The sequence below is a fragment of the Borostomias antarcticus genome, assembly GCF_949987555.1.
Source record: "Borostomias antarcticus genome assembly, chromosome: 5".
Taxonomy (NCBI): domain Eukaryota; kingdom Metazoa; phylum Chordata; class Actinopteri; order Stomiiformes; family Stomiidae; genus Borostomias; species Borostomias antarcticus.
Window position 1 is genome coordinate 15,806,864 of NC_140238.1, and position 26,450 is coordinate 15,833,313.

Consider the following 26,450-nt stretch of genomic DNA (forward strand, 5'->3'; position numbering starts at 1 on the left):
ATGTTATTACGAAGTTTCGTCATTTTTACTTTTTCTCACTTTTTTGTACTTCTGTTGCTATGCCATCTGCCTCAGATCTGCGCACAGAAAACGACTGGTCCACGGGTAAGTTTAAACTGCCTACCTGCGTTAGATTTGGAGGGCTCTATGCTGTAGGCTAACCAGTCGGATAAAGCGCATAAAATGATCTTATATGCATCTGTAACGGACATTATATAATTCTGATGTTGACACATAGGTCTATTATGCACGTGTTGCAACACCGCCAATTATTATTATGATACTATTCTTCAATAGGTTATTTTGTAGGCAACCCCGAAGGTTTCGAAGACAACAGTATTATGTCTATATAATATACAATCTAAATTACTCCATGTAGGCCTACATTATTTGCCATTACTGTAGGCTATTTCAATAGGCTCTACATGAACATTTGCGCCATCAACCTCAAATCCTGCCGGTGTTACACCAGTATTGATTTAGTACAGTTCGCACAGGTGTATGTTGCTGCGCTGTCCTTGTCGAATTCTATTGTCCTTATTATAAACTGGTTGGGTCAGCAGGGTAGTTCGGGTGTCTGGGAAGGTAGAGAGGTATATAAATAGAGGAGACGACATAATGATGGATGGAGACATAGTGTAGTAACTTAGGCTCAGTAGGAAATGTTTAGGCTCCATCAGAGTTGCATTTGGGCTCACCGGCTACTAGGCCTACTACAAGAATAAAGGGGGTCTGAGACTAAATATGAATATTAGCCAAATATATTGTATTGCTATTTCCACGTACTGGTAGTAATTACAGTACAGTAGCCTAATTGTCTTGTTATTTAGCTGGAGCTAAATTATTTGGATACTTTATTTACGTAGCACCTATATTCGTCCATTATATATTATATTTTTCACAGGAGCCAAAACACTCTTGCTTGTGGTATTATCCAGCTTCAATCTGTCTTTTAAAATGTTTTTCTTGAGTTTGACTCTCTCTTGATGTCTAAGCTTTCACAAGGTGCAGTGTATAATGGTATCATGGTACTGTCTGTATCTGAGTCAGTAATGAGTTCTGTGCGTCTCCCCGCTCTTTCACAGTTCAGATTCACGCTTAAGGGACAATTTGTCTCTTCATCTCTTCCTCTCTCTCCCTCTCTCTCTCTCTCTCTCTCTCCCCCCCTCTCTATCCCCCCCCTCTCTCTCTCTCTCTCTCTTTCTCTCTCTCTCTCTCTCTCTCTCTCTCTCTCTCTCTCTCTCTCTCTCTCACTCTTTAATCCCCTCAGTCCTTTCGTGCCCATTTTTAACCAAAGAGAAAGCAGCTTCCGTCCAGACCCACTGTCCAGTCAGAGAGGAAAAAATTAGAATGACCATGCACAGTAGAAGGAGAGGTTATTCAGATTCCAGATGGTCTTTAATATTTGTGGTCAGAAAGAGGATGACTCATAGGCCAAATAAATGTGTTTTATTTATCATATGATGGAGGGATGGATCTGTTATCCTCTCACACTCTGAAACTATTTCATTTTGTCATGCAATACCTAAAGTATAGGTGCACAGCACAGACTGCTTTTACAAAGAATCAAAAAGCTCTTTAGTGATTTTCTTTTGCCTGGTGTTTGGTCAGTTTATCATCAGCTCATCAGCTCCATGTCTTTCACCGTCTGTACATAGAAACACATTTATCCCTCCTTATCCCCATATTAAAACTCCCCCACCTCCCAGCCCCCACCAAGCCTTTCTGAGCATACCCCACACACGCGGCGAACAACATGGCTACACAGTGTGCTGCACACCCCCACTCTCACCACAGATACTTTTAACATTGCTCACAGCTGCCGTAATCCCAGAATTCACACCCCCACTTTCCGCGCTGATACAGTGGGGAAAGTCTCAAGCGAACGCCACACAGCACCATTCCTCTCCCAATGCCTCAAGAGGCTCAGTGATGCAATATCTGCATAAACCCCACTTTCCTCATCACCCGTGAATGCTAGTGATGTAGACCATACACAGGACAAGGGTCACATCAACAACCAGAGGCAGCACAATCTTACTTATATCTTATTACACACACACGCGCACACACACACACGCAACTTATCTTACCACACATACAAACGCGCACACAGGTGGTCCGTGAATGGTTTAGAGAGGGTTGGGGGAAGCGTATATCAGTGAATGAGTGAATGTGTTTTCATCTCTGCAAGAAATGATTTCTTCATGCCAACTTTTACAATCTTGGAATGCTCTATTTTCAACATAATATTTAACTTTTTTATTTAAAGAGAAATTGTCAGGCTAAATAGTAATCAATCCTTATAGGAAGAAGACACAATAATGACAGATGCTATCAGACATGAACTACAGTATCATGGTGATTCACTTAAGTCAAGTATTGGAATAAAAAAAAAAAAGCCCAGAATGCTCAACAACTGCTTCACCTCCCCCTGTGTGGAGTTTTGGCCAGAGCGTATAAACTCAATCACTGCATCTAGTTTGGTATCACTTATCCCCCACAGGCAAACAAACAAACACTTACCTCCCTTGTCTTGCCTTGTTAAAACTGATAGATCTTTGATGTTTTCACAAGATGAAATATTACAGCTGTTCTGTCAACTGTCCTTTTCTACCCCATTTTGAATGAAAGGAGGATTTCTCTTTACGTAATTGATACAAAACTTAATAAAAGGTCAAAATTGTATGTCTCTCTCCGCAAATTGGTTCTGTCTGAGCTAGTGAGACACCAGCTGACTTTCACATTTACAATATTTATTTATTTTCACAATCAGACAAACATAGACCTGGAGTCTGCCTGACGCCAATGTGTTCGGCAGGGTAAAGGGAAGATAGCAAACATTTGAAGACTGATGTAAACGTGTTGGCACAACCCAGTGTCTTACAAAGTAAAACAACTATGAAAGTTCAAGTGGAGACCATAATCTGGACATGTTATTAAGTTGATACCCATGGGTAATAAACAAGCAAACTCCATACACAGTATACAGACTACTAACATCGGATAGTTGTCAAGTGAGAAGTTATCATTGGAGGTTTGGGAAAGCATCAGGGAAGACTAGACTCATTAAAAGAACACAAACAGCTGGTCCAAGCACCTCGTCAAACCACATACTCTCTGAGAACAACAGTCCAGACTTCTGCTTCTCCCCAAACCTTTTAGTGAGGTAGGGCACACCTACAGAGCAGGTGTGTGTGTGTGTGTGTGTGTGTGTGTTAGTGCGTGTATGTATATATTCAATGGCAGTCTTTAGAATGGTATGGTGGGCAGAAGAATGGAGCTGGACAAGGATGAGCTGAAGGATGAAAAATAAATAAAGAGAGAGAGAGGTGAGAGAGAGAGAGAGAGAGAGAGAGAGAGAGAGAGAGAGAGAGAGAGAGAGAGAGAAACGTGTATTCCAATATTTTAGTCTGAACTAATGATTTACTGATAATTATCATCATTTTGATATTTGGTAACAGTGACATTTAATTCAATGAATTCAATGAGCTGTTTAAGAATCCTAACCATGCCTTCCATGTGCTGTGAATCTCATGTTTGTCAAATAGGAATTGCTGGTCTCATTGAGACAGCTGTTCAAATGTAGCACAACTCTATTGTAGACTAAGTAAGTGAAACAGGTTAGCTCTAGACAAATACTTGTCTAGACTGCAATAATATTGTTGGGAAAGTGAGGATGCACCACTTTATGCACTTACCGGGATAGTACAGCATACGTACAGACAGACAGACAGTTTCTCTCCCTCTCTCTCTCTCTCTCTCTCTCCCTCTCTCTCTCTCTCACTTTCTCTCTGTCTCTTCTTTCTCTCTCTCTCGCTCTCTATCTTTATTTCTATCTATCTATCTATCTATCTATCTATCTATCTATCTATCTATCTATCTATCTATCTATCTATCTATCTATCTATCTATCTATCTATCTATCTATCTATCTATCTATCTATCTATCTATCTATCTATATCTGGGTTCTCAATCACCTCAAGTTACCCCATATCCCACAGGACACAGAGGAAGGGCGTGTCAGGGTGACTTCACTACTGGCCAATGAAATTGCATACATATGTTGATTCTTTTCTGATGGCAGTACAATCAACAAATGTATTTCATGCTCAATTTCAGGTCTTTCTAATCATGGTAATGAAACACAGTCAGACTCAAATGCTCTTATTTCAGGCCTCAGCCATCCACACATGGATCAGACAATCAGCAGGGTCCTGCACTCAGCCATTATTTCCCTACAGCAGATCCACATGATAGTCATGGTTCATGGGATGCTCTTACCATTTATGTAATCATCGAGCCGATCATACACAACATTTGTCCAAATGTTTCTGGCTCTAGATCTACTTGCACATTTTATACAGTTTTTCTCATACTTTCCGAATGCTCTGTTTATTTTGATTAGGTCAGGGCCAGAGACAAAATTACATAAAATATTAAAAGGTCTCCTTTTTGAAAGGTCTTTTGGAAATGTATTTGTTACCATAATCTGTTACACTGGAAGAATAGTCGAAATACTTCAATTTCCAAGCTAAGTAGATCAACTTGGCTCCGTCACATATTTAATCATGTTATTTCCTTTGATTCCTGTGGGCTGCTCCATAGCTGAGAAGTGGGAGGGTGGTGTGGACTCAGAATGTGGGAGACACATTCTGAGAATGGGAGAGACCACTGACTGTTCTGTAGCCAAAATGGGGCATTAGTGACAAACAAAGAATGTCGATAATCAGATTTACACCCACTTCCGTACAGGATTTTTTCATTATTCCTTCAACAAAATAAGGAAGTATTTATTTCCTTTCTTCTATATCCTTTTCATTCATCTTTTGTTAAGAAAACACTTGATACATAATCTCAGGAAGAAGTGATCATCAGTAGGTTTGTGAGAAAGATATGTGGTCACACCTAACATTCCAATTCTGCATGTGGCGCCAGGCTGTAACTGCCACAAAAAAATAATACAATTACATGCGGTAACAATGCTGTTAAGAAATGACAGTTATTGAAAATAAAAGCTTATATTAAGTTTTGTCATGCCAAGTTTAAAGTCCAATAGGTGTAAGTGGATCACAAGTGAATCCTTTGTGAAGAGTCACTTTTATTCCATATTTGATTCCATCTACTCCACACACATTTGACTAGGAAGCACATTAAAGGGAGGTCACACCGTCATTCAGGTACTGCTGCTGTGCGTGGTGCTGAGTCTGGGCTACATGCTGACTGTTATGAGCTGAGCTCCAGCCCCACCTCCTGCTGTGAGTGGCACACACACTTCGCACCTTCTGTGCGAAAGCTTGTCCAACGCCTTTTGCGCTTGCCTGTTCGCAACATGCTGGAACCCTATTTTAGAGGTACTCTGAAAAAATTAAATTACAGGTTTCTTTTTAAGACAAAACCTAATTAGCATTTTAAAAGGATTTGAGGGGTGAGGGGTTTAGCTTTTTATACATTCCTTTTTATTTTTCTCACTTTTTTATAACAGCATTAGGTAAAGTGTGTTAATTGAAACAATATGAGAGATGGCATTCACTTTATAGATTTCCTTAAGACTACAATGTTAATTGTTGGACAAAAGTGATTAAATTGGCCTGTTAAAACCCACATACTGTACACAATTACTCCTGGCAGTGCTGGACTCCCTTCTTTAGTCTCCATGAGAAAAAAGGGTTACCTTATGTTTGATTTAGTGTAATTGTTGTGTTCTATTCATTATTTTTTGTAGCCGTTGCTTGGCTAGTTAGGGAGACCAGCATATCCTGCTCATTAATCATGCTAGGATGTATTGTATGGCTGTGTGTTTGTGTGGTGTGTTGTTGTTTGTTGTTGTTCTACCCCAAAGCAGTAATGACTCTCTCACACGTTAGAGCAGGGCTGGCACATGTAGCTTCTCTCTCTCTCTCTCTCTCTCTCTCTCCCTGCCTCCCTTCCTCCAACATCCTCTCATCCATGTAAAGCCCAGCCAACAGGGGATCCACATCTGTGTATGCAGCAACATTGAAATGTGCAGTGAGTCAGCCAAGTGAAGGTGTCCCGGAAATGATAGGCAGTAACTGGGAAATGATGCCATCACAAAAGAGTAGAAGGTTTGGTTATGATAATTATCTGGCTTCTTCAGTTTAGTACGTGATGTTGAAGTCATACTCTCCAAGACCATATGGAACCCCAACTGCTCAGTTACTGTAGTACCGGAAGCATACACTTTCATCCCCCCAATCGTTTGATCAATCTTATCCCCGCTGGCAACAAAGGTATCTGGCACCAAAACATGAATTTAAAAACACACCAGGCATAGTACACATGCAAGCCAATTAAAGCTCATACTGAGACAGGAAGAAATGACCATATCATAGGTGAATAATATACTGTAAATGATTTCACATATTGCGTAGGGTTTTATGGGTGAGTTTTAGGAGAAAAACTGTCCAAATAAATGAACTCTATCCAACATGTATAAAATCAATTTGGAAAGTTCAATTTTATAGCTTTAGAACACCTATTATAACCAAATGTTCTTATGTGGTTTTGTTTATTTATTACCTTTATTAAGTTCAGCATGGCTCTCTGTTTCTGTGCTCAACGTCTTAAGGTTATAAAGTTGATTGTTCTCTCACTGGGTTGTTTCTTCCTTGTTATTGTTCAGCTGTATCGGTTGTAACTCTCTGCCAGTGACGGTAAAAATACCATTTCAGTAATACTGTAATGGTTGCACAACGGGGCTCTATTTCACTTTTGTTGTTTTATGAGTGGTGGGGGAGCTTGAGTGCTTCTACTGGTGCTTCTGACTGAAGAGGGAGAATGTGTCTCCATGCCTGGCAGAGGTCAGGATCTGTATATTCACCATCTCCCAGTAGAGACGTCAGTGGCCCTGTCCCAAACCCACATTTTCAATCAGCCTTTTGTGATCAGCCAGGGGAAACTAGTCAAGTTTGAACCCCAAGTGATTTTCTGTTTTTCATAAATTGTGGAAGTGGAAATTCTTTTGAAATATCATACACTGCTATTAATCACAAAGTAACTCTTTTTCAAAACTGTAAGAGGGTGTCGAAAAGCATCCTGTAGGCCTATATCATATTTCTAAAGGGTTTGATCAGCTTCTGGTCAGCTGAAGACGTCGGCCTACTGTAGGTTCATCCTGTTTAAGGCTGGTAAAGGCCTCAGTACCGTCATGAAGGTGGGTTCATACTGTAGACTCAGGCAGGGGAGCATTCGTTGGTACTGTACGCTGTATTTGGCACTGGGCTGCTTTGTAAACCTTCGATGCCCAAGTTGTTAATGTTAAATAAAAAAGGTTAGTATTATGATCAACAGGGAGTAAAGAGTTCTCAGGTCCCAGTTGGCAGCAACTCCATTTTTTTCCTTTGACATAGTAGCTGTGATGTGTTTCTCAGTTGATCTAATCCTATTAGGATTATCTTTCACTTGTCGTTTTCTGCGGTGTGGTTACCGTGATAGCTTGCTTGTCTGTGTTCAGGTGAGTGCTGGGATCCATCCCTCCTCTTTGTGAGTCTGACAGGATGGGCTGTTCTCCCTCAGGAGATATGTCTCTCCATGGAGGGTCTGCTGATATCATCTGATCAATCAATCACTACCATCACTTTAGTGACAGACAAGCTGCACCCACCGCAGACCCCCCCATGTCTTCTACTGGAGAGGGCTGGTTCAGAGGATCCTGGTGGATCCCAGTCAAGTGTAATCTGTGTTTAGGAATCTGTTGTTCCAGGAGACCTGTTGTTTTGTGTGAAGATATCTGTTTCAGCCTGCGGAAGTGTCTCTGATAAAACCCAGAGAATGTGTCAAAGAGGATTAGAAAGCTGCCATTGGATATTCTGACGGGGATTTTTCACTGAACTGTTAGCTAGTGGAGTCTGTGGGTGGGATTGAAACAGAGAGGACTGTTGTTACTGTTAATGTTCTGAGATGGTGAGTATTACTCACACTTAGAAGTTCAACAGTTCTACAAATAAACTGTCCTTGTATGGTTGTGTAACTATATGACCTGGAATATGGCTGATGTGTTTGTTATCACTGATCCATTGAGGTCAGCAGAGTCAGAGGATGCGGCCCCCCTGTCTGTGGCTGGACTCCCAGGCCCAGTCTGAGGAGGCCCTGAGTCACCCTGGGGGAGTCTCCTGAGACTTTTAAACCCTCTTTTAGAAACGGCTTGTTTTGGATGCGGATTTTATGGTGCATCTTTAGACGGTGCCGCTTCATCTAATGCATTTTTCGACTCACATCAAAACAAAGCCCCCTTCTCTGTTTAATGTTACTTTTGTTTATATTGTCTCCATCAACGCAATAGAAAGACGCGCAAATGGAGAGTTAAATCATTCATGCATAATGCTTTCCCCTCTCTGTCTGCAGCCCCTCGTAAAAAAAATACATCATGACTCAGTTTTACTCTCGACTGAGAGCTCCACTCTTGGTCCTCATCGCCAAGTTGCACTGAGGAATCTCTTCTGGATGTTTCTTTAAGACTGGACAACGTCATCCTTTTTATTGTGTCATTAAAATCATTGTTAGTACCCTGACTTTAATGTGGTGTCACTTGGCATTTCTCCAAACGTCATTCTGCCCCCCCCCACACACACACAGCTGGTTGAGAGGCTGTGAGCTGGTGGAGTGTAATGTGGAAGCTGGTTTAGCTGTCAGCGCTGGCAGATGCCAGGTGTCGGTGAAATAACAAAGGCACCATTTATTGACCAATACAGACCGGGGATCCAATTAAGCAACCGCAGCACTTTGATTGACACTGTTTTGTTCAATTTGTCTTCATTTCTAGATGATTTTCAATTTTCACCTTTGAACCATTTATGCCTATCTCCTAAACCAAGATCTTTAAAATTCCCCTCTACTGCCTGTCAACATGAATGATGCTCAATCCTCCTACTGTATGGGAGTTCACTGCAGATGACCATCTATAGCACTATGGAATCTGTAGAGCTAATGAACAATGGATAATATATAATATATATTGCATTTATAATATATTTTTTACATTTGATTTATTTTACATTTATTTATCCAGGGGAAAATCAATTGAGACCAAGGTCTCATTTGTATGGCATGAACCTGTATTATAGACCAACACTGTAGACCTAATTTCAACCGACCCATCTTGGGCTAGATATAGGGGTTGTAGGGGTGGGATGTCTGCCCACCTCCCTTGTTCTCTGTAAAGCGCATTGTGTTGCCTCTGGGTATGAAATGCGCTATATAAATAAAGCTTTGATTGATTGATTGATTGATAGATATAGACATAAATATGGCTAGATATCTATGTCTACGTCATCCACTTTGAGTTATCAGTTGTGTGTGTGTCACAAATGATTTTCCTGACCCATAAACAACCTGAGCAGTTCCTGGGAGCAGATGCAGGCAGGGAGTTCTTCTCACAGCCAGGCTTTGTCTTAGTGAGAGGAACAAGATGAGGGAAGGGAACTCTCAAACTATCAGCATGTGTGTGATCACTGAGTCATGTCAGGGAAACGTCCTGGAATATGCTGTACACTAGGGGTGGAGATATGGGAAGTACAATGTTATTGACTGTTGTCATAAGTTCAGAAAGAGAGAGAGTGTGTGTGTGTGTGTGTGTGTGTGTGTGTGTGTGAGAGAGAGAATGAGAGAAAGAGATAATGCTAGAGGAAAATGCATGATGATTTAAAGAGCAGTGAAGCTCATGACTATTTGCATGTTTTAGGTTGAAATTAAAATATAGTCAGGTTTACAGACATACTGTACAGATAGACAGTCACTGGAGTTGCAGAGGCAGCAATCCTGCTCAACGGTAAAGGTTTTAATCCTTGATGATTCAACTGTACTCATCATTGGTTTGCCGTTGTCACCCACTAGATTTTGTATAAGTCTGTCTGATTGTTTTTTTATGTTCAGACTGTGAATCAGTCACTAAACAACATTTTGGTATTGTTGTACAAAATATGAGTGTATATTGAATTAGATTGGTTGAGCATGTGTGAGGAGATGCTGGTTTCAAATGCTGGTTTGTGTTTGCGTGTGTTTGTGTGTGTGTGTGTGTTTGTATATGTGTGTGTGTGTATGTATGTGCATGTGCGTGTGTTCGTCTGTGTCTGTGTGTATGCATTATGTATTGTTGGCTATGTGGGTCATTTCAAGAAAGGCCTCAGATTAGCTGATAGGAGTTGGCTGGAGAGGGATGGAAACTGTTTCTAGCTGGCTCTTATTTTCCACCTCCTCTCTCCTTCCATACCCCCCCCCTCCCTCCCACACACACACAACCCGTCTCCCTGCTCTGAGATCTCCGCCAGGCCAACTACCTGTGGTCCTGTGGTCTACTATCAGCTGGACCCCTACCCACATCTAAAGACCCTGCCTCTCCTCTGCTGTAGCCTGCAGACCTTGTTTACCCTGGAGGAATGGTCCTCAAACCGCGCAGAGCTGCCTCCTCTTCTGTTTCTTCCCTCTTTGCCTCACTCTATTAGGGTCTCTCTCCCTCGGAGATCCCTGGGTCTTTATATATGGGAAGGTAGTGAGAAGCCAAGGGTCATTATAACTGTCAACTGGAGGCTATTCCAGGCAGAGTGTTCCTATAAACCAGAGAGGAAAGAGGGCTCTCTCCTTGCACAGAGTAGGTTTTGGCAGCAGTGAAGCTTGATGAAGTTTCAGCCTGTATTCTGCCAAAGATGTGGACTGACTAGATAGAGACAGTAGATAGTTGTCCAACCTGTGTTGAAAGCCTATTTGTGGGCAGCAGCCAAGCTTGCTTTGGAAACGACGCATTGTGTGACTATCAAGTGTTAGCTACAGTAACATGGGCCAATTGTATTCCAATGCTATTTTTACCACTGTATTGAATTGCCGTGATATTTTTCCCTGCAGTGGCTGATTGGGGACAGGGAGAGCCACTGTGGGATCGTCTGCCCTCGGACGCAGGGCAAGCCGGTGTGCGGCACCGACGGGCGGAACTATGATAGCATCTGTGACCTGCAGAGGGCGCGCTGCAAAGACCCCACTCTGACGTCAGCACACCGGGGACGGTGCCGAGGTGCGAAACAAACCACCCTCCACATGCACGTGCATACATGCACACACACACACGCACACACAACGGGTCCACCCCTCCCCACAGTACTGTATGACCACACACGGCCCCTCTAGACAGTGAGAGGGAATATGTGAGAGGCCTCCAGCTCAGTGAGCAGGGCTGTTTGTGGATGGTCTTTTGCTGCAGGTAAGAACTGGGTGAGGATCGACCAGCCGCCAGTTGTTCCCGCACCTACGTCCGCCTCCGAAGGGAAGGACCTGGATCTGAAAGGTACGTCCCAGTAGCCCTGAACCAGAACCGCACACACGTCACGTCCAGCAGCTAAAACTACGGTGTGGCAACAGGTGGGCGTGAGCGGAGGCTCTATTTTCTTATTGTTGGCACGCGTCAGTTGATCGCATTCCCCCCGCCACCCCCACCCCCCTTGGCCTGGAGGGGGCGGCGCAGCTGAACGAGCAGGGTGTCTTTCGTTTTCCGCCCCTTGGTAGGCGTGTAAGTATTTACAGACCAGGATTACACACTTCCCTTGCCTCTGGATGCCAGCCACTCCACAACACCAGAGAGATTGATAGGCCTAGAGTCAAGGTTGGAACATGCATATTTCTCTCCTTTACAGCCTGCCCGTCCCCCCCGCAACACCCCCCTAACTGCTTCGTGTTCTTCTTTATGGGGTCTGTATTTCACCACCCGAGAGTCGTAACAAATAAAGATATACATTCAGAGGTGCAGAGGCCAGGGGTACTGGGCATCGATCCCACATCAACCACTCATGTGATCTGTTTAGGAAAAAAAACAGTAGATATTCATTCTTTAAATAATGTAATTGTAGACAGTTGCTATTGTTTCTGTTTTAGTTGTTGTCATGACTATGACTGTAACCACTTGGCCAAGTCTGTGTCTCTCCTGCCTGGTGATGTCACTGCTCGCTGCACTGTCAGGACTCCAACTCAGGGGGGACGACGCTGTCTGTCTGTCTGTCTGTCTGTCTGTCTGTCTGTCTGTCTGTCTGTCTGTCTGTCTCAGCTCTGTCCGTGTTAGCGTTCGTGCTCAGAAATGACCTTAGTCTACCTACTGGGTCCCTTCGCCACATATGGTATCCCATCTATCACTGAGGGTCAGCAGGTGGTTCATGTTTTCTCAGCCCGGAAGCATCTGCCCAGCTGGTGTGAGGAAGAGGAATGGTCAGATGTGTAGTGTTAACTGAGACTGCTTGGGTAAGGTGAAAGTGTTGTGATTGATTGCACAGTAACCACTGTGTAATACCTGGGACTTGGTTTTTGTCTGGAGATGTGTTTTGAGAAAAATAGACTGTGTAGCCAACGTGGCAATTTCAGTCTATGCGGTTCATGCATAACTTCATTAACATACTGTATAAGAGTGTTGTGAGCCCAGGTGGGCAGTGTGTGTGTGTGTGTGTGTGTTTGTGTGTGTGTGTGTGTGTGTGTGTGTGTGTGTGTGTGTGTGTGTGTGTAGGCCTGGGGGAGTAAGGGCTGATGTCTTGCTCATGTGTTGCAGATGTCGGCCAGTCTAAATGTCGGTTGGAGAGGGGCCAGGCTCTGGAGCAGGCCAAGAGACCACAGGACTCCATCTTTATCCCAGAATGCAATGAGGATGGAACGTTCGCCCAGGTCCGTCTGAGAGCACCAGTTTTTGTTGTTGTTGTCTACAGTCCCTTTCAAATGACAAATAACCACTGCCATTGCCTTTTACTAATGCTGCATTTGTTGTGGACCTGTTCTTAGTTGCGTTTTTTTGTTTTTAATAAATGTGTCATTCACATATCCAGTAGTATCTCCCAGTATGTTGCGACACAAATTGCCTCCCTGAGGACGTTGAAGTGAGCCTGAGTGTAAGCTGCACGATGCGCACATCTTCGTTCTACACCCTGCTCCTAACATTTGGTTTTGCCTACCTGTGTGTGGTTATTTTGACCCTGGGTGCCTGACCCTTCTGGCTCTGTTTCTCTCCACACAGGTGCAGTGCCACACCCTGACGGGCTACTGCTGGTGCGTCACGGCTGACGGCAAGCCTGTGAGTGGCTCCTCGGTGCACAACAGGACGCCTGTGTGTTCAGGTACCGTGACAGAGGCTGTGGTGGACACGGTTAGGCTAGGAGTGACTACTGTATGTTTTGTTGTTTTTGGGGGTTCATTTATGCAGGCAGCCTCTTTGAGACAGAGATCTCTTTCAAGTGACATTGTGACTGTTGTAAAGGGGTCTAATGCTGTGTTCATAAAGTGGCCATCGCGAACGGCAGATGTGCGATACGCCGTACACGCGCTACAGCTGGTGTGAGGTCAGGCAGAGAGGGATAGTGATCAGTCAGTCAGCGGTCCCTCCTTCTCTGACTCTGAGGCAACCTGCCCCCTGCCTCTAACCTAGAGGGCCGAGGAGAGAGGATGGCCTGAAACTGGATGGGAACACTTTATGATAATGACCATCATTTTCCCACTGAAGATAATACACTGGGCCTGTGCCAGGTCTGGAGCCCAGAGCCAACGGAGCATATGGTCCAAATTTATGAGGAGAAAGTGGCCACATGCCCTAGGTCTGGCTGCTAAGGCGACCCCCCCCCACCCACCTTCCCTCTATGACTGATTCACCTATCACCTGTGTGGCCTCCGTGGACCCCCCCCCCGCCCACCTTCCCTCTATGGCTGATTCACCTATCACCTGTGTGACCCCCTCCGCTTCCATTCCTTCACTCAATATCAATGAGGCTCACAATTGGAAATGGAAAATAGATGTCCATTCACGGCCAAGAACAACTGATCTGCTATTTGAGAAAGCATAACTACATGTAAATGTATATCTATTGATACACAATTTCTACCTGGCCCCTTTCCTGCATAAGATCCAATATTTTCATTAGTGTTTTTTGCAAAGGCATTTTTTTCTGTTCCCTCTGTGTGTATGTGTCTGAACCCTGACGGTCTCTGACAGACATAGATATACGGGTAGGCTACTTGAGGGTAGCCTGCTGTCTCACCTCATAATGAGCATTTAGCATCTGGTTCAGCCAGTGTTCGACTTGGACTGAACTAGGTGCCACTGATCACCAGTACTGTTTATACTTCTGAGCTGATGATCTATAAAGGCTAATTCACACTGCCCCAACAATGACCAACAAACATCAACAAACAAACAGCCAACAGTTGCTGGGTTCTGCTGGGTTGGTGAGCTGTGCCTTTTGGAGTTCATTGGAAACAGTTTTTCCGCAATCCAGCTTGCTCAATCGGCATTTGTTGGGGTTGTGGGATGTTTGACCAGTGATTTTCTAACTATGGTGCAGTGTTCCTCATTTCAATAACAAATTGGAAAAGTGCAGTTATTTCCCCAAATATTCTAAACCCAACAGCCGACAAGAGAATGTTTGGAATGTTGGTGTTTGTTGCTCATTGTTGGGTCAGTGTGAATTGGCCATAGAAAGAGGTGCAGGTGCTCAAGCAGTAGAAATGCGCTCCGGTGAGCTCCTGCCCAAGTCAAACACTCTGCTGAATACAATCCTGCTGCCTGCATTAACCCCTCCTTCCCTCTCTACTCGCTACCAACCACAACCAGCTCTTCATGATCTCATGCCCCCCTGTTCGCTGTGACCCAAATCAATCATCTTCGCATACATTTGCAGGGAACTTCCGTGAATTTATGGGAACTCATGCTGGGACAAGTGGATTGTCAGGTAGTAAATTTCATTCCGATTGCCTTCGTACAAAATTTTCTTTCCCCTCCTATTCTAATTGGTTTGTCTGTATAATTTTGTGAATTCCCTCAGAACTCAAGCATGCCAACTTGACTATCTGCATGCACCAAACTTAAGAATGGTACTCAGTGTTACATGTCTGAATAAACAGTCGAAGGCAATGATTTCGCCTGATAGTTAATATTATAATTATAATATCCATTGAACTAGTAAATTAATTATGGAAACAATGTGGGGGTTTTTCAACGTGAGATTCAAATTCAAAAAGAAAGAACAGGTTTTTCATAAATTATTTAAGAACATTCATGTTCAGGTTGGTCATTATTTCAATTATCATTATTTCCAGTGTAGATTTTTGTGCCTCTCTCTCTCTCTCTCTCTCTCTCTCTCTCTCTCTGTCTCTCGAAAGCTCTCTCTAGGTAAAGAGGAAATATTCCTGAAGTGTTCAGTGTGTATGTGTGTGTGTGTGTGTGTGTGTGTGTGTGTGTAGGAGTGGGTCTATCTGTTTCCCTGTCTGTCCCCTCCTCTATGTTGTCTGGAGTCTGAAGTCTGTCCTTGCTGTAGAGTAGTTGTGTAAATGCTGTGCTTTCTCTTTGAAGGGTCAGTAACTGATAAACCGCCTGGACCTCCTAGCTCCGGTAGAAAAGGTGAGTTGAGATCCGCTGTGTGTATGTGTGTTTGCTTGTGTGAAATATATTTTGACCTGGCTATTTGTTTCAGCCAGATTCATTATTTAATGAATATTTAATTTAATATTTAAAACTTTTGAAAGACAATACTGCAGCAAAAACACAATCATTTGTTTCATGTATTCCATCACATGATATATACTTCTATAGTGTATCCTATTTGAACATGCTGCTCAGGACTTCCATATAGCTGTGGTTCTCTTCAGCAGTGCTGCACTGAATGTGACACAAGATTTCTCTGAATGTTTGCCAGGCTTTCTGGAACTATGAATAATGACACATGCATTTTCCATTAATGTATATACTGTATGTGTGTTACAATCAACTGTATACTGTAGCTGGTAGCCCTCTCCACTGTTTATACGAGATGCCTCACCTCTGTCTGCTCAAATCAAAGGCTTGAAGTCACCCATCTGACCCCAGGACCACACTACTGCTGACCCCCTTGGGCCTGCCCCCATCCCTGTCCCCTCAGTGAAATACCAGCCCTCAAATATATACATTATCCACTCCTAAAGGAGAAGGGGAGCCTCTCTGGAGTTGACTGTTTGAAAGCCCTGTGGTTGTTGTTGTTGTTGTTGTTGTTGTTGTTTGCTAGCTCCAGGGTTGCATTCCAAAGAACTGAAATGTAGCCCCTCTGCCTTGGTCTTTGTATAAGGCAGACGTGTAACTTTAGTGCAGGGTTGCCAGGTTCTGACTAGAGCCCAGTTTGTCTACCAACACTCTGATCTATGCGTACAACAGGCAATTATCTCACCCTGCTACAGTAAATGACATTCCCAAAAATAATATTTTACATGGCATTTAAGAAACGAGTACCACTTGACTTATGGTGCGAGTGAGGCCCCTCCCCTCACCCAGGGCTCTCGCGGGTTTGTGATTGGCAGGATGGCAGTGGAGATAGGGCAGTGTGTAGTGCCTACTACACCTGGGTAAGTATGCTAGGCTGCTACTGTATAGACTGCATGGCACGCAACGAGGTGTAGGACTGGGGCGGTCCACAGATCCACTTAAAAACAACTTCCTCCAGATCTACTAATCTTATCTACTCCTCAAATGCTCAGTATTACAGCCCCAAGACATCCTGGAGGTCAGTGTGGACAACATACTTTTTTTTTCTCCCATTACAGTGATCACCCACCCACCCACACACACACACACACACCCGACACATACCATGTTTTTCTTGCAGTTGTGGGTGGGCCGTTCTTGGCCTTCCTAGCTGACTGTACCAGCACAGAAGGCGGTGTGTGTGTGTGTGTGTGTGTGTGTGTGTGTGTGTGTGAGGGCAGGTGCTGTGGAGGTATTCTCCACCTGCTATGGCCTCACAGTATGGGGAAGGGATGGGGGTCTACACACGTGTGGCGCTGTGTGTTTGCGAGAGAGAGAGAGAGAAAGAGAGAGAGAGAAAGAGAAAGAGAGAGAGAGAGAGAAAAAGAGAAAGAGAAAGAGAGAGAGATAGTGTGAGCGGAATGTGTGCCATGTTGTTCGTGTTGGTATGTGGAAGCGTGTGAGAGCGAGAGAGGGAATGAGTTAAAGATGTGCGCCAGCGAGATATGTGGGAGGCCTTCCTCCGCATGTATGACTCTATCTCTCCTTCCGTCTATCTACCTACCTCTATCTCTCCTTCCGTCTATCTACCTACCTCTGTCTCTCCTTCCTTCTATCTACCTACCTCTATCTCTCCTTCCGTCTATCTACCTACCTCTATCTCTCCTTCCTTCTATCTACCTACCTCTATCTCTCCTTCCTTCTATCTACCTACCTCTATCTCTCCTTCCTTCTATCTACCAAGGTTATAATAGTTTTGCTTTTTTCATTCGTTTTTATTTTTATATCGTTTTAACTTTTTGTTTTCAATTTCAGTTTAGTTTTGATTAGTTGCAGGTTTGCTAGTTTAGTTTAGTTTTTATTTTTGGAAAATGCTTCGTTTTAGTTTAGTTTTTATTAGTTTCAGTATTAGTTTTAGTTTTTTTTTCTTCTGCACTAGCCTCGTGAGACCATCCTGATCTTGTGAGCTCACATTATTTCACTCCGTGTGAAACAAACCATCTGGTGCACGTCAGGTTACTTCTGCGCAGGGGCACAGCAAAAAAAAATGGAGGATAGATTTCATATCCACCCAAAATACTAGGCTTATGTATGAAATGAAAAAGACTAAAACTAAAGACATTTTCTCAATAATTTTAGTTTATTTTAGTTAGTTTTGTAAACACACAATACAGTTTTAGTTAGTTATCATTTTTTTGTAAACTCTATTTTTTATTTTTTATTTCAGTTAACTAAAATGTTTTTTCACACCTAGTTTTCGTTTTTTAGTTAGTTTTCGTTAACTATAATAACCTTGCTATCTACCTACCTCTATCTCTCCTTCCTTCTATCTACCTACCTCTATCTCTCTCCCTAGCTCCTCTGTCCCTGCTCTCTTGTCTGTGCTCTTGGCCGGGCCATGTGCAAATCCCAACCATTCAACAATTCTGGAGAGTAGATAGTATAAACCTCAATAATGGCAGTCTCCTTCCGTTTCTTTCTCACTCTCAACCCAGATGACGGCTCCAGGCCCACACCTACCATGGAGAGCCACGTCCTTCCTGACGGGGATGGTAAGCCCAGGCCCCACTGCACAATGTGCTGTAGTGAAATGCACTCTCCCTATCAGATATGGCAGTATTTTTCTTTTGTAATCCCCATGGAATCGCCGCTCCAGGGTCAGCCATTCATGTTCTGTTCTTTCCTTTGCAGAGATCACAGCCCCGACCCTGTGGATCAAACAGCTGGTCTACAAGGACCCAAAGCAGAATAGCTCCAGCACCAGAAGGCCAGGTGAGACGGGCCAACACTCACACTAAAGCCTCTCATTTCTAGCTCCAGTTACTGTTTAATTTTGTATTTTATCATACTGTGGCTGTATGACAGTAAAGATGTGTATACTGCAGAAATATTTCAATTGTGTTTGACCACAACTGGTTGCACAATATTTTAGTTTCCACCAGTTGAAGACTGAATATAAAACATACAGAACTCAGGGAGGGTGAGGACAGCCTGCCCTGCTGGGCTTAGGTTTCGTAATGTCCTCCCTTCTGTGTAATTTGTTTAGTTTTCTGTGTCTCCTTTTCAATTATCCCCCCAGCGTGTGCAGTAGAGCACCGTACCCTCCAGACATGCCCAGTCAGCTCGGCATGGAGCTGCGTCGGTTTCACGCTTTACCACAGAATCAGAAAGGGAGTTTGGTGGGGGTCGATATTGTTTGCATGTGTGCGTGCGTGTGTGTGTGTGCATGTGAGTGTGATAGGTATCTATGTGCAGAGTAGCGTGGAAAGGGTGTCATGATATTGCGAGGGGAATGGCAGAGAAGCAGGAGCGAGTAGGGGATCCTGATGGTGGATGTTTCACAAGGGGCATTTGTGGTGAAGGAAACAGGGAGGACTGTATTCTGTGGACAGATATTCACTGTGACAGCTCCTCGAAACGTCTATGGAAACACTGGTTTCCTGTTTCTCATTAGCATCTGATGTCCTCAGAGGACAGGGGACATGAGAGAGAGGGTAGATGTCGTCACTTCTGATGCAGGCAGGAGCACTCTGCGTGTGTGTGTTGGATGGAGGGCGAGGGGGGGGGGGCTTGGCAGTGGGTCCAGTGTGCTTGGTAGCTTTTAGCATTGCGGGACCATCTGTGATGCTGCTAAGGTACTGAGTAGGTGAAATTGGACCTGTGCGAGGCTCACAGTTGCTACAGGGAAACATTATTCAGAGCCTCTCCTGATCAGAATCTCTCTGCGCTCACAAAGCAGACCCCCCCCCCATCTTGTGTGCATAAAGTGTGCTATTCACTTATTGGCAGCCTGTCTCTGGGGATAGAGTCATTGTGATTTAGCTATAGAGATGTATGGAGATTGTGTTAGTAAAGCATGTTTGCTTAAGCACATTGTAAAGTTGATGTTTCATGCAGAAGCTCCGCGCCTGACTTTGATATACTGTTGCTCAAATGTGGCAAGAGACGAAGAAAATGGTCCGTCATGGAGATCATTTATAATGCGGGGCCGGAGAAATACTTTAACCCACTGCTTCTCCCTCTGTCCACAAAACCAAACCGCTGTGTTAAAGGGACTGAACATGATTATGTAATCTAAGCACATGGAGTTTTAAAAGAAGTATGCCCCCCCCCCTCCCACATTCTATATGCCCTTTCCTCTATCATTTGCATTTCCACAACTTCTACTGCACAGATTGCATACAGACAAGATTGCAGTGATTACCCCACAGCTGAAAGCCATTGGAGAAAATGGGGGGGTTGGTTAAGTGTCTCAGAAAAAGAGAGAGGGAGGAAGAGAGAGAGAAGGGAGGACATTGTGTTTACAGCAGCCTCTTAAGAGAGACCAGTCTGGAGCTTTTCCATGGCCTGGGAACATGAAGGCCGAAGGACCTGTTTGGAAGCACAGGGAAACACATCTCTTCACAAAGCATGACACGCCTTCTGGTGATTATCAGGGTTGTTATAACACAGAGAATGATGAGTAAGAGAGTGAACTTGTACAGTGCCATTTTCTGCTCCACTTTGAATTTTGCTAAATCAGAATCAGGATTCAGTTTATTTGCTGAGTACATTTTCACATACAAGGAATTTGACTCGGTGGACGGTGTACAGAAAACTTCATAACTTCAAAAACATCATATTGATCTGTTTACAAAGGCCTTGAATTTCTCATCATTCGAAGCACTGGCAGTCGATGAAGCAAGTGAAAAAAAAGAGCAGAAATGAGGATAAGACGGAAGTAGATAAAGTTTCACATACACACACAAACTGAGAGATTGAAGAGTCAATGTCCAGCCCTTTTCCATTTATATGTATAAAAAACAATTTTCTTTTGGGAATCACGGTGCCTGGCGCCAGTATGCCCTCTGTATAATAAACAGTGCTAAATAATTTGGATGTGAGGGAACCTTGGCGAGAGCCACACCGTGCTGAGAACACTTGAGCAGGAGCCTCAGTCTGTGGAAACAAATGGTTGGGGGGTGCATGGCGGATACGCTCGGCCCCACGATGGCAGCCGTGCTCAGGAAAGCCCGCCCCCCCCACACCACCCCCACCGCCCCCATCTCAGGTCCCACATACTATACTGTACAAGGCCCCAGGCCCTGCGTTTGGCTGCCAACACTGTCAGCTCCATCACTATGAATGGTACAGGGACGACAAAAAAGAAAACACTTGTATTTTGTTTCAAAGAGCAAGGTTGTAGATCATATATTTGGTTTAGTCAGGTCAGTCAATCAGCCCCTGCACCTCATGTTTTATGCCCCCCCCCCCCCCCCCCCCCACAGAAAAAAACAGTTATTCCCCCCTGCAGACATGAAATCTTAATAGACATAACAGGATTACGGTGAGCAACATGAGGAGCCGTGCTGACAAACCAGATTAGAGCTGGGTTCATTCTCTGTGTTTGTCATTGAAACCAGGAAGATCCAGGTCCCAGAGAAACATGGTGACAAGCTAAAGCTCTTATTGTCTGTGTCCTGTGACATGGGAGACGTGTCACGTTAATATGGGGGCATGGGAGCCCCAGCTGGACTCTGGATGTTCTTGTTCCACAGACCCCAGAGAAGCCACAGAGAGAGAGAGAGGAGAGAGGGGGGAGAGAGAGAGAGAGAGAGAGAGAGAGAGAGAGAGAGAGGCCCTACCGTATAGCTGACAGAGTGGGTCTGTTGTTGTAGCTAAATGCTTCATAAACACACTTGATTGAAAGAGAGGAACGGATCGCGGGGTGGTAAAAGCACACTTCAGCGCCACACACACAGGATTAACTTCTACATGCGGCCATGTTGTGCTTGGCCCCGCACCTTAAGAGTGAGCGATGGACTAAATGGATGTGAATATAAATACGAGCGAGGCGAGACAAGGTGTTAAATGAACATCTCTCTAGTGCTGAGTGGCTGCTGTTAGCCAGACAAATGGGAGGCTCTGGCTCCAGCTAGTACAACTTGATTGGACTGGAAAAGGTAAGAGGCCCTTAGGGAGTCCTGTAGGGCTGCATAGTTTCTGTGTTTCCATGTGATTCTCCATGGCACAGTATGATTAACCTCAGTCGGGCGATTCTTACCCTCTACCCACGCTGCTCTGCATCAAGTCATCCTGAGCAAGAGGGCTGCGTGAGATACAGTAAACATATTTTGTCTGGTAATGTGTGTGTGTGGTGTTTGATATCTGCTCTCGCTTTGTCTGCGTATTGAGTGTGTTTCTCATGGTTTTAGAGAAAGTTCCCTCTTGTGACCAGGAGAGACAGAGTGCCCTGGAGGAGGCACGCCAGCACCCCCGCGAGGCCATCTTCATCCCGGACTGCGGGCCCGGGGGCCTCTACAAGCCCGTCCAGTGCCACCAGTCCACAGGCTACTGCTGGTGTGTTCTGGTGGACACGGGGCGACCCATCCCCGGCACCTCCACCCGGTGAGGCTGCCGTGTGCCCGCTACTTTTCTTATTACCTGTATTTCTTTTTTTCTTTATTGACTGCCTATATGAGGAGAAGCTCTCAAGCACACGTTTTATTGTACGTGCTACCCCTTACTGTATGCACCTCTCACACTACAGGATATTTAAAATCGTAACTCCATTTCGAAATCGGGTTGCATCACTCACATAAGGAGAATCTTAACAGATGTTCTTCTCTCTAATCTCAAACATGCACACACTACAAGATTTGAAAATAATGCCTCATCACACACTACAAGATATTATTAAGATTTTTGCGTCCAAGGGAGCAACAAACCACCTCATGTGATCTATTGGCTATTGTGGTTTCTCTCGTAAAGTAGTGACGTACTGTAATCATCCAGATTTTCCTAAATATCAAACATGTTTAACATTATCGGGGCGACCCCTCGGGAGGTTTACGATTGCATATGTAAACCCCTCACATTACAAGGTAATCTGGGCCAAACATTCTCCTCCGATTGTCAGGAGGGGTGAATCGGGGATATATTGGCGCAAAAATACTGTAGTGTGAGCCCAGCATTAGGCTACTACAGTACATAATGACAAATGAACCTACTTGAGGACTTAAGCAGTGATGAGAAGCTCATCAAACGTGTTACTGTTGTCTTAACCTTCCTATGCCTATGTTCATTATCATATGAGATTGATCATTTTTAGAGAGCGTTTTCTGTTATATTTGGCAGGAGCATAGCTACCAAACAACAGACGTGATGAAATGTGGTTCCAATGGTTCATGTTTTGATTCCTGTGGTTGTTTAAAGGGATTTTACTATTTGTTTTCAGAACATAAAATTTACAATTCAATACATGTACTAAAAATAAAGACAAAAGAGATGGAAATGTGGAAAGGATTGTAAACATGCAGCGGCCAACAGATGATATGTTTTTGTTCAGATGCGCCATCATTATTCTCACTCCAGGGGAAGGTTTCAGTAGGTTGCTGTAGGGGCTTTTTCCTTGCTGCACAACCTGTGATAAATGAACTATAATAGGCTAGTATGGATATGGTGCAGTTATAACAGTTACAAATGTCCCTTATGTCTTGTATACATTGGATGTGTCATTGACCTTTACTCTTATTGGTGGAGCCCATACCTGTGACTGTAAGCCTATCAGACTATTGGCAAGATAAGTCGCCTCATTGAAATCTCTCGCTTTTGCACACAATCTCAACAGTCATTATCTCTTTCCTCTCCTAATCTCTCTCTCTTTCTCTCTCTCTCTCTCTCTCTCTCCCTCTCTCTCACTTTCTCTCTCTCTCTCCCTCTCTCTCTCTCTCTCTCTCTCCCTCTCTCTCTCTCTCTCTCTCTCTCTCTCTCTCTGTAACAGGTACCAGACCCCCGAGTGTGACAGTGCAGCTCGCTCTCATGTTTCAGACATGGAGGACCCTTTCCAGGGCAGAGACCTGACAGGTGAGACCACAGAACAGATCGACACACAGTCCCGTAAGATACCAGTCCTCTTGAGTGAATTAAGACTGAAGTCACTTTGAACAACAGAAGAAATGAAAGTCTTGTCGTCGTTTCAGTGCTCTTTCAGCGCTGTTCGTGTTAACCAACCCTAGTCGAGGGCTCGTATTCCCTGAGAGGAAAGATCAGAGACTTGCGTCTGAGACAAAGGTCATAACCCAGGTTCATGTACCTCTGCTCTGGTTACTGCTCACTTATTTTTGTTGGCCCTCCGTTTCCCCATCATTTAAAGTTGCATTGTAACCCTTATTTAATTCCCCATCTGGTGAGTTTACAGAGTCAAGCATGGCTTCTGACTGTGCAGCAGATGTGTGGCATGTTTTATGGTAGGTGTGAGTGTTGCGGGGGTGCGGCGGAGGCTGTAGGGGGCCAGTGGGGGTGTTGGAGATCATGGGGGGGCTGTTACTTTTATGTACTGCAGTGGGATGTTCTGAACCACCACAACAAAGTATGCAGCTTTATCAAGAGTCACATCAAGGCCTGAGGAGAAGAAAAGACGTTGGAAAGGGTAGTCAATTAACTGGAGCTCCTGCAGGTCCAATATCAGCCGAACCTGGAGCTCCGTGTCACAACCTCAACGAGAGGAGGTTTTCTCAGAGGCCGTCAGTGCTCCTACACAGTGTGCTTGGTAGGGTGAATTTGACATAATGGGTCGCGCTTTGCAACGCCCCAAATTTAACACTCGGATTAAGAAGCACTGAGGCAGCGCGTCTCTGAGCTGGCCGTGTTGCAGGAAAGACTAATTGGATTCACCTGGTGGGGGCACCGGACCCCACCTCCCACAGAATGCCCTGAGTCAGGAGAGCAGGAATGAAAAGAACAACAGAACAGAGCAGGAGAGATAACAAAGGCCAATTCACCCAGCCCCAACAATGGCCAACAAACGTCAACAAACACAAACAGCCAACAGTTGTTGGGTTCTGTTGGGTTGGTGTGCCTATGCCTGTTGGCGTCTGTTGGCATTTGTTGGAATCATTTTTTCCCCCGATTCAACTTGCTCATGCAGCGTTTGTTGGGGTTGTGGTATGTTTGACGTCAATGTGCTATGACTTTCCAACAAACTCCAACAAACTAAGATGTAGTGTCCCCCGTTTCCATAACAAAAGGAGAAGTGACAGTTATTTCCCCAAACATTCTAAGCCAAACAGCCAACAAGAGAATGTTTGGAATGTTGGTGTTTGTTGCTCATTGTTGCGGCAGGCAGGATTTGGCCTTCAGGAGGCCACAGGGTGGAGGGAAGGGGAACAAGTGAGAAAGAGGGAGAGAGATTGAATTCAGAAAAAAGGTGAAATGAGAAGATTAGTTTACTATGTACTATGGTGTTTGAAGTTCCTCTTTAAGAGACACAATTAGCAGGGAAAAATTTGCGCTGGTTGAGTCTGCTATTAAAACCATGCATCTGGGCAATTAAAAGGAGCTACCCAAGGTGTTCGGCATCATGTCATAAAACTTAACTGGTCTGGACTGCCCAAAAAAGCCCTCTTATCATCACATACTTCTATGCCTTTTTCCCTCCTCATACCCATACCAACCCACAAAACAACATCCACTCATACATACAAACTATGAGTTATTTTTTAGAGACAATGCATGTCTTGAGTTAATTAATGTGTAATTGCATAGTTGTCTTTTTTCTCATTTACCTGGGACTGTATGTTTAAACAGCTGTTGATAGGTAAAGGTTAGATAAAGGGTACATTTTACTTTTGCCTTGCTTGTTTTTATTGAGCACATCTTTTTCATGTCTCTTAAACATCCTGGTGGGTGATCTGGGGGAAGAGATGATGAGATGAGATGAAAAAGCAACTTATCCTCAACTGCATCTTAACAACTCTGGTGGTGAAAGGTAACTCTGATGTTTCTGTGTTTATTTCTGTTAGGCTGTCCTGAGGGTAAGAAAAGTGAATTCATTACAAGCTTGTTAGATGCCCTCACCACAGACATGGTCCAAGCCATAAACTCACCAGCCCCCTCTGGTGGTGGGAGGTAAGTAGTCCTGTGCATCTGTAGGCCGATAAATCTTGTTCTGTTAACAAAATGTTTTGTACATTTTTATCAGTCAGGATATAGTAAACCAGGCTCATACTGTGTGTTTATGCTGAACTGACCTCCTGTCTGTGTGGGGTCATTGTCCCTGTGTCTGCTTGTGCCTGTGTAGGTTTGTGGAGCCGGACCCAAGCCATACCCTGGAGGAGAGGGTGGTGCACTGGTACTTTGCCCAGCTGGACAACAATGGCAGCCACGACATCAACAAGAAGGAGCTGAAGCCCTTCAAGCGTTACGTGAAGAAGAAAGCCAAACCCAAGAAATGTGCCCGCAAGTTCACCGACTACTGTGACCTGAACAAGGACAAGGCCATCTCTCTGCTGGAGCTCAAGGGCTGTCTGGGTGTCAGCAAGGAAGGTGAGATAGGAGGAGGAGGAGGAGGAGGAGGAAGAGAAGGGGGTGGGGGGATTGAGGAGGAGGGGGAGTGAGCAGGAGGAGGAGGAGGAGGAGTATGGTGATCGAAGAGGAGGATGAGGGAGGGTGAGACGAGGGAGGAGGACTGGGACTGGGTCGGGACTTATTGATGTAGCTACACACTCCTCCATCTTACTTCAAATGCCAAGCCAGTGTGACATGATATTGTGGCACAGAATGGGACACTTAGCCATTTGCCGTTTTATTCCATTTTTTCATCTAACAGCACACCTTTATTAAAGAGCCATCTTTCATTTCCATGCTAAGAAGGGACAGAATGAAGTGAGCACTTTATAGAATGAGACAAACATTTATTTTGCCAGTCTAAACACGATGTTCTGGACCAGTCTTCCTTATGAAGATCACTGAGAACGACTGAGAATGCCTGTAAACCGTGCCTGGGCTCAGTGCATGGAAAAGATCTCAGTGGAGACCATTAGTATCTGTCTGATAGACTTATAGGAGCTGACAGAGAGGGAACAGTCAGGACATGCACACACAGATGCACATCGATCCCTGTCTTAACCTCCATTTTGTGTTTTTTTCCCTCCTGCAGGTAGTTCTACAAGCAGTGTCCTTCCTGGGACAAGGCAAGGCACACATCTATTCAGTAAGGCACACTAA

At 44.4% G+C, this 26,450-nt stretch overlaps 1 protein-coding gene across 1 annotated transcript; it reads left to right on the forward strand.

Annotated features, from left to right (window-relative positions):
• Window positions 1–26,450, forward strand: smoc1 (SPARC related modular calcium binding 1; the record flags this gene model as incomplete). Its single annotated transcript, XM_084438958.1, has 14 exons — window positions 1–105; window positions 10,859–11,024; window positions 11,211–11,294; window positions 12,540–12,652; window positions 12,999–13,098; window positions 14,653–14,703; window positions 15,324–15,371; window positions 17,927–18,016; window positions 18,156–18,236; window positions 21,659–21,851; window positions 23,227–23,309; window positions 25,247–25,352; window positions 25,525–25,769; window positions 26,383–26,450. The coding sequence occupies 14 exons, from the start codon at window positions 1–3 to the stop codon at window positions 26,448–26,450; spliced, it is 1,533 nt and encodes a 510-aa protein (XP_084295084.1).